Source organism: Thunnus maccoyii, chromosome 13, assembly GCF_910596095.1.
Source record: "Thunnus maccoyii chromosome 13, fThuMac1.1, whole genome shotgun sequence".
NCBI classification, from domain to species: Eukaryota; Metazoa; Chordata; class Actinopteri; order Scombriformes; family Scombridae; genus Thunnus; species Thunnus maccoyii.
This window is the reverse complement of record NC_056545.1, coordinates 2,476,723-2,486,046: the sequence shown is the minus strand read 5'-3', so window position 1 is coordinate 2,486,046 and position 9,324 is coordinate 2,476,723. Positions and strand designations below refer to the sequence as shown.

Genomic DNA, 9,324 nt, shown 5'->3' with positions numbered 1-9,324 from the left:
AAAATTTAGGAGCAAATGAAAGTTTGAAAGAAAGAGGTGGAACATGTCTGTGTGTTAAAACTTATCGTCACTTTTTGTGTTAGACTTTTTCAAAGTGTAGAAGGTATCGGTCAAAGAGTCAAACAGAGTTACAGAACTTATGTACAGGCTGAAAAGGAACGAAAGAGTTCAAGTGTTACATCTGTGTGTGTGTGTGTGTGTGTGTGTGTGTGTGTGTGTGTGTGTACATATATAATATCCCTGTAATATTATAACATTATCCAGGTTACTGATCATCTGTGCAGGACTATTGTTGACTTCTTAAAGATGATGCAGCTCTGCCGCATGTTCTATTTTATTGACATGACGGCTTTGAAGCGAGGATGTCTCATTTTGTTAAATGCCTGTTGCTTCGCCTCCTCCGCTCGTATCTCAGGTGGGAGGGATTAAGATGCGAGGAGGGGGGCGAGGATGTACATACTGAGGAATGAGAAGAAGGTTGTAACGTTTTCTTCCTGTTCTCTGCTCTTCGGTCAGTCAACATCAGGTGTGACCAGTGACAGCAGCCATCTGGGACTCTTGTCTTCTTTTCTTTGCTGTATAGTTTTCAGACTATTTAAATCGCATACTTAACTTATTGTGAGCCTTAACTGGTGAAGAAAGTTTACAGTTTGCTGGTTGTCTCTATGTGGATTTAGTCCTAAAAGTCTCTGACAGGCTGCCGTAGCTATATGATGGAATTAGAAATATTTTATACAGATGATGAACTCCATGGATTACTGGACTATGATGTCTATCATCAGCTCCTCCCTCCTTTCTACTACCGCCCGCCTGACTTTCTTTTCCTGTAACAGACGAAGTCCTCTGACTTTCTGAATATTTTGTTAAAAAACACACTGAACTAAATGGCTCAAGACTATATGAAATAAGGTGGTAACGTGTGACATCATGACGTCGTCGTTGCTGTTTCTGGTAAGTGCCGCAGATTAGTTGAACTTGTCTGGTACTGATTCTGAAATCTTGTCTTTTCTGGCGGAAGCTAAACGCCATTTCAGTTAAACGCGGTCCATGAAGGGTATTTCTCAACGGTTTATTCTTGGTGTGTTTCGCTGCCTTCACGGTACAATAACGTGTTTGAGTAAAGGAGTAAAGTTACACCACATGTGACGGACAGTGTTGTCTGATGTTCATGAAGGTACCAAACTAACATTTATCATTAAAAATAAACTATAGTTTCAACTGTCATGCGCAGTTTAAGGAAGTTCACCAGTCCGCACTTTGACGTCATCCTGTTGTCGATAACAAAATATTTAGGAAGAGCACAGCGACTGTGTAAAGAAGTTTATATTATTAATTTCTACTCAACATTGTGGGTGTATGTGATGTGTTATTGTGTGTTGCTTTGTATTTTGTATTATGTTTCCTGTGTGTTTTTTGCTTTGTACTATTTATTATTGCGCTGTTTTATGTTTTAACTATAAGGGGCTGCAGATGAAAATTAGCTGTAAGCTAACTCTGGTACAGTACATCAAATGTTAACATTTATGTTTAACACTGTACATGGTCCCAATAAAATACAATACTACAGTAACAACAAAACGGGTTCAATAACACTTAATCTTGACTAAAAATGTAGGAAGTGTTTATTTGAACTGCAGTGGAAACATAATTGCTTCTCTTTTGTTGACATCACATGACTCCATTATAAACCATATTTCACCTCATACTGCAGGTTCATGAGGCTCATTTATGTCTCTCAGCCCCTGAACATAAACCAAGCATTAATATTTCATTTCTATTGTATGTTTTTTCTAGATGACTGAATTAAATGTGTCGTGAGAGATGAAACTTTTAAAGTGTGCCTGACAAGAGGAGGATAAACCAGTAGAGTTGCTGCTCTAAAATCTGAAAGATAGATGGATGGATGATATATTGCCAACAATATGAATTATGATTTAAATTGTTGATAAATATGAATATATGAAATGTCATTATAATAGTTCAGGATACATGTATAGTGTGATAATAATTAAGAAGTGATTACACACATGTACAAATCCTTTTTAGGTTGGAGATTAAACTATAAACTATAAATTACATTTATAATGAAGAACAATTGTAAGATATTTATATATCAACTTATAACAACTGTTTATAAATATATTTAAAGCTATTGAAGACATATGATTATGTGTAATTGTAACTATGTTATATAGTAGTGTAGGACTGGTCTCACATCAAGGACTTTTTTCACTTTTTGAAAGTGCAAAAATGCTTCTTCACACATAGTGAATAAAACTGTACAAATAACATTAAACTGCTCAGAAGTGTAAAAATGTAAAAACTCAATAATACAAATGATTGTTTAAAGTTAAAAATCAGTTAGTCATAAAGTGGAAAGAAAAAAGTGTTCTTTGGTCATTTTACTGTTCAGTCGTCTTCTGAAATCATCTTCGTCTCCATATCTTCATCTTCTTTTTTCAGTCCTACCTGGCCGTCATCTTCTCCCCTCAGGTCCTCTCTTCCTTCTTCTTGCCTCCATTGACATCCTCCTCCACTGACCTTCCCTTCACTTTCAGTTATCACCATCACATGTTTCATTCCTCCATTTCTTCTTTTCCACCTCATTGTTATGTGTTGTATATGTCATGTCTTTATTCTGCCTTTCTCTGCTTAAAGCAGGAAGTTATTCAGGACAGTTTTCAACAATATCTTAACTTCAACCAGGTTTCACTGAGACAAAAAACTGTTTTTACTCTTCACAGATAATAATACTGAAAGTCTTCAGTGGACATTCCCTCATATGTCATCCAGCAGAGTACCTAACAGCGGGAGGATGCTGTCCTAGATGTTTTGCTGGTAAGATCTAACTGAAACATAAAAGCAGGATGTTTGCCAGCAACGATACTTACAGAATTGATCACTTCTGGGCTGATCAATACAGTTTACTGCTTGTTTATAAGCAGTAAAACAAAGTGATGCTTTTTCTGACAGCTGACTTTTACGTAGCTAAATGTTCCTTGTTTCTTAATTCAGACATGACAGAAGATTTACAGAAAGATACAATGCTTGTATGATATTTGTCACCTGGTGAACAAGAGGGATCAGAGAGAGAAAAGCAATTATTTAAAATATAATGTGAATAATATGATAATTATAATGATAATAAATTGTTTCTTCTCCACAGGAAGTCGAGTTAAAACAGATTGTACAGAGTTCAGAAGTACATCCTGTCTGCCCTGCACTGATGGAACCTACATGAATCATCCCACTGGACTTAAATATTGTTTGTTCTGTGCAAACTGTGATGCAGGTAGATTTATATTCATATTATTGACAGAAATTGAAGCCTTAGTATGGATTTAAGGCCAGTAAGAATGTTTTTTACTGCAAGTCTCACTGTCAATGCTGTAAGAAGTGAATAAACTGTCTGGTTGGCGGCTTCATTATGAAGATGCAGAGACTCAGCATGACGAGTCTACTGCCTTGAGACAACTTCCACAGTGGAAATTAGAGCCTAACAAGCAAGTTTCCCAATAAAACTGTAACATTAAATTTCTACATGACAACAATGAGGAAAATGATGATTAGAGGATTGTATCTGTGCTGTTGTTTTCTCAGTTTAATCTGAGATTGATCAATAATCACTTTTTTTCCTTTGTGTAGAGCATACTGCTCACTGTTGAAGCATTACTGCTTAATTAATTAATAGTTATATATAATATTTATTTAATTATAATTAATTATAACTGCTTAAACGTACAGACTGCATGTAGAAACAAACACCGCATAGAGAAATGTGATGAAATGCTGCCAGTGAGACAGTTTTAGTGCCACAACAGGCTGTTGTCACATGAGAAGTTTGTCACTTTCCAAATTCTGACGTTGATATTGAAGTTTGTTTTGTTTGGTTTTGTGAGCAAGTTATCAGCTGAGACTTTGGTGTCGTCTGTTTTTTTCCTCAGGTTTTAAACAGCTGTGAGCTATTTTGTGTCAGAGAGACTTGCAGTAATATTAGAAGCGACCTCTCCTCACAGAAATCACATTTCCACGGGGTGATATGTACGGGCAGTTTTATTCTCCAGCCCTCATTTATGCAGATATTTTCCCATGAATTCATAAATGGGAGAAACTATTGTTTCACATTTCCCAAAGATGTCATAAAAACTGAAGATTGTCTGGAAGTCAGAAAAAAGATCAGCATGCTGTTGCTGTCTAGTAGATTGAACAGAAGAGAAGTTTAGTATCTCATATGTAACCTCTGTATGTGTTGACAGGTTCTGGTCTGCAGATAAAGACATCATGTACATCAACATCAAATACAGTTTGTCAACCACTGGAGGGATTCTACTGTATGGACTCCACAGAGGACGGCTGTGTGAAAGCACTGAAACACACAAGCTGTCAACCAGGACAATACATCAGACAAAAAGGTTGGTTTTCTCCTGCTGACTTTAAGATTATAGTTGTAATTGAAGTTTTAAATGGGAACACCATGACCTGACAAACAAGCTGCTTATTAAAGCTGCACGTATTGATTTCTGTCCACTAGATAGCAGGAAAAAAGCAGCTCAATAATTCTGTAGAAAAAGTCACAACTAAACACAGACCAGTCAACTTGTTGCTGTCAAGTGGAATTTTTGCACTGAGTAAAACCATCGTAGTTGATTAGTGACTATGTGCAGTATATGTGAAGTAAACATGATTTTAACAAATAAAGGTACAAACAAGGCCTGTATAAAAACCTAAGATACTATAATAATAATAAGTTTATTTAGTATAGTACCTTTCACAGAAATAGAATTCACAAAATGCTTCACAAGAATAAAAGTTAAAAATAAGATCATAAGACATACAAACAATAAAATCATAAGCCACAGGTTAAAGTTAACATATGAACAAAACACAGGCAACAGTGCACCCCAAAAGAAACACACAAAAGAGCAATCAGTAGACATCATAAGATGAGACAAAGGCCAATTTGAAAAGATGAGTCTTTAGCTGCTTTTTAAAAGTTTCTACAGAGACCGCAGACCGTATGTCTAAAGGAAGAGAGTTCCATAGTCTTAGAGCCACTTCTTCAAAGGCACGATCACCTTTAGTTTTCAGTTGAGAGCGAGGGACAACCAGTATGCCCTGGTCAGAAGATGTTGATAATTGATCTACTGGTGATATAAGGATAGAGAAGGCCACAGATGTACTTAGGTGCCTGTCCATCCAGGGCTCTATATGTAAAAACAAAACCCTGAATGAATCCTAAACCTGATGGGAAGCCAATGTAAAGAAATTACATTGGGTGTGATATGAGTCATCCTGCTGGACCTGGTTAACAGCCTTGCAGTAGCATTCTGGACCATTTGCTGATACAGGTGAAAAGGGAATTACAATAGTCCAGACGGGTTGATATGAAAGCGTGAATAATCATCTCTAGCTCTGGTTGTGATACAAAGAACCTGAGTTTTGTGATATTTCTTAGTTGGAAAAAAGCATGTATGGGTAAAAGATTTAATATGCTGATCGAACTGCATAGCCTGATCAAATACAACACAGAGATTTCTTAAATTACACCAAACAGCTGAGGAAAGGGACCCAATACTCTGAGCAACCTTGGGAGCTATATTGTCTGAGGCTATGATAAGAACCTCTGTCTTGTCTGTCTCTGTAAAATGTTGTTAGACATCCAGGCCTTATTGGCAGGCAGACAGTTGTGCAACACAGTTTGTTGGGGTTATCAGGCTTAAAAGATACATAGACCTGAATATCGTCGGCATAACAGTGATAGGATTCATCTCCAAATTTGCTAATAACATGACCTAAGGGAAGCATATATAAAGCAAATAAAATAGGACCCAAAACAGAACCTTGAGGCACACCACAGGACGGAGGTGTGCAGTAGACTCGTCATGCTGAGCTTGGATATAGGCCTGTAGTTATTGGGAATTTATGGATCAAGGTTTGTTTTTTTCAAGAGAGGCTAAACAACTGCATGTTTGAAGTAAGATAGGACACAGCCAGATTGCAGGGAGCTGTTTATAATAGAGAGGGGAGAGGGGGGAAGAAGAGGGGATAATGCTGGCCCTTACATCTCTAATCATATCTACAAAGAAGGAGAGAATATTACTGCAATCTTTATTTGACAAAACAGGTACATCTGGAGTTGCAGGAGTGACAATGTTATTTATAGTGTCAGACAGGACTTTAGGGTTTTGTTTACTGGTGGAGATAAGACCGGAAAAATAAGAAGGCCTTGCATCTTTAACCATGCTGTTTAACTCGGTTAAAAGGTCTTTGTAGTAAAGACGGTGAGCATGGAGCACACGCTAAGCAGCTGTTATGACCAATGTACACTGCAGGTGTGTTTAGGCTGCAGATGTGTAAACATCATCTTCGTACCTGCTTTTTTTTGCTCCAAAAGGCAAGAAAGAGTGTGGTGAACGTTTCACCCTGCTGTAGCAGCTCCCAACGGTCTCTCCACATCAACCCTATGCTATGGTTTGACCAGAGATTCTTAACACAAGGTCGACTTTTTTGAAGTAATCTGGAGCTTTCAGCCACATCTCATGGCCTTTATCAGCAAATGGAGTTCACTCAGTTGTCATGGAGATGGTTCAGTTGTTATCATGTGACTTAAGTATGGAACTGTGGTCATGTGATAACAGGTGGTTGTATATGGGGGCAGATGGTGACCACTGTCTCGACGGTCTCTGGTCAAATTTGAAGTGTCCTTGACCTCCAATCGTCCACTGACCACATATCACATAGTCGAAATTATGTCATGTGTCAACAACTGAACCATCGTTATGACAACTAAAGACGGGACAAGCTCCATAAAATTTCCACTTAAGGCCTAAATGCACTGGATGCATCTGACGTACACCCATTGTTTTCAATGGCCGAACACGCACTAGAAGCATTATGAGGCGTGTCAAACTGCCTTTACGAGCCTACTCCGACCTTGCTTCAATTTTTGGAGCGTCAAATGCGGACCCAGCGACCAAAGCTGTTTTCTCTGCAGCCGAAAAAAGAGAGAGATACCACAAGTCAGCTGAGCACCACCGAGTGAGAGAGAGAGAGAGAGAGACAGCGCGGCGGTGGTCGAGCAAGGAGAGTGAGCGGTAGTGAGAACAAAACCTCTGAATGAGAGAAATAAAACATTATATTCTGATTATTTTACAGCAGTTATGTTTTAAAGCAGAAATAAATAACCATCAAACAGTCAACAGATGGTTTACTGTGGACACAGAAGCTCTTAGTTTCAGTTTCATTTCCCTCTGCATTTCTCCTTTTCATTCATTCATTACATCCAACTAATGCAGCGGTTAATAGAAAGAACAAAATGAAAAACCTGTGTTGGTTCTGTGGTTTGAATTTCAAATCTGATGCCTGCAGTGCAACATAGGAGCATCAATTATCGCTTTCAGTGCATTTGAGCCTTTAGTAGATCCTTCACACAGACTTGTTGTCATTCTTCTATTTCCAAGGGCAGTGATGAACATTCAAGCTCTACTTTGTCTTGAAAGGCTGTTCAGTGACTCCCACACTCTGCTACACAGGTGCACTACACAAAGGTCAGGAGGTCAATTCTGGGGCGAAGTCTACAAAGCTCTTTCACATCTTGTCAGCCCTAAACATGATCAGTCTGACTGAGGGGCTGATGGTTCATGGGGGACCAGAGCCAAAAGCTGCTCTGGTACAATGTACAGTCTGCACCATTTTGATATATTAGTTCATTTCCACCTTTGACAACCTGTCTTCAAATATACCTTCTTTCCTCTTAAGAGTGACTGACGCGTTTGAAAAAGATAGTAGCAGCTCTCCAACTTCTGTGTGTTCTCCAATCTGTTCACTGTGTGAAACAGAGGTGTCGTTGTGTGTATATAAAGTTAGACCTGCATGGACCACAGTCTACCCTGCCAAGACACCACTACACCACTGGTTTGAAAGCCTCATGCTTCTAGAAGCTGATGGTGTCTGACCTCCACTGATGGAAGTCAGAAATTATTTTCATGCATCACTGAGTGGAAAGTGGAAGGACGGTTTGTTAGCCTAGGTAGCATTTCAGTTATTGGATGTTACATTGGTCAAAAGACAAAAGTTTGAAAGTCTTAAAATGAAACTTATACAATTTGTTGACAATCTAGTTGTTTACTGGCATGAACATATTAGCATTAATATCTTTAGTATTGAAAGTATTTGCATGAAGCAGTGAAGCTGATGACATTTGGATCATTGTAGTTTTCTCTCAAACAGTAGTTTGGTTCTGAATCTGATTCCATCGTTGCTCAAGAATGACAAGATGGTGAAATATAAAAACTTGTCAACAATCATTATTAAACAAAGGACTATTATTGGATGTGTGATTTTCAAGTGTCAGCTTCAGCTTCACTGAAATGAAATCAGACAGATGTGATGACAGTGATGATGTCATATAACACTGATGACTTCATAATATGTAAAGTGAAGTAGTTTCAATGTGTATATTTGTATTTGTGCAGGAACAGCTCTCAGGGACACTGAGTGCACTGACTGCAGTGATGGAACATTTTCAGATGGGACATTTACATCTTGTCAACCACACACACAGTAAGTGAAGCTTGACATCAGCCGTGGACACAGCTGGTTTCTAACAACAGCAATGAATTAGTGGAATCTATAAATGTTCCTGTAAAAATGTCCCTCTGTCATTCCAGATGTGAATCACTAAAGCTTCAGCTGATCAAACCAGGAACTGATTCAGCTGATGCTGAATGTGGAGAACAAAGTTCACATGTGGCAACAACTGTGATCTGTGTGATTGTGGTGCTTTTTTTATTAATTGTCATAGCTGGATTAGTTTACTTTATCATAAAGAAGAAATCAAGTAAGATTTGTTGTTATTTTTTGTATCAGACAATACAAACATTATCATAGTTTTGATGGATGATACTTTCTGACAGGTCATGACATTGTTGATTAAGACTTTTTTTGTTGTTTTATTACAGAAATAAAGGAAATTGCAGACATTTCTAGACAGGTATGTTTGTTGTCTCTTTTTAACACTATAATGAATGTACTTTAGTAGATGACAAAGTTCAGTTTATCTAACTAATTAAATCATGTCATTAATCTCTTTAGTGTTTCAGCAAAAAGGAAAAAACAAATGGAGAAACGTCAGAGATGCTACCTGGATGCCATATAGTATCAGGTAAGATTTGTTGCTATTTGTTTGTATCAGACAATACAAACATTATCATAGTTTTGATGGATGATACTTTCTGACAGGTCATGACATTGTTGATTAAGACTTTTTTCATTGTTTTATTACAGAAATAAAGGAAATTGCAGACATTTCTAGACAGGTATGTT

The 9,324-nt window shown here is 37.8% G+C and overlaps 1 protein-coding gene across 1 annotated transcript; it reads left to right on the top strand.

Annotated features, from left to right (window-relative positions):
• Positions 1-781: 781 nt before the first annotated feature.
• On the top strand, positions 782-9,260 carry LOC121910496 (tumor necrosis factor receptor superfamily member 14-like). The gene is made up of 9 exons (XM_042431729.1): positions 782-951; positions 2,745-2,838; positions 3,167-3,292; positions 4,257-4,412; positions 8,475-8,562; positions 8,670-8,839; positions 8,961-8,992; positions 9,094-9,163; positions 9,241-9,260. The coding sequence occupies exons 1-9, from the start codon at positions 928-930 to the stop codon at positions 9,258-9,260; spliced, it is 780 nt and encodes a 259-aa protein (XP_042287663.1). The 5' UTR covers positions 782-927.
• The last annotated feature ends 64 nt before the right edge of the window (positions 9,261-9,324 follow it).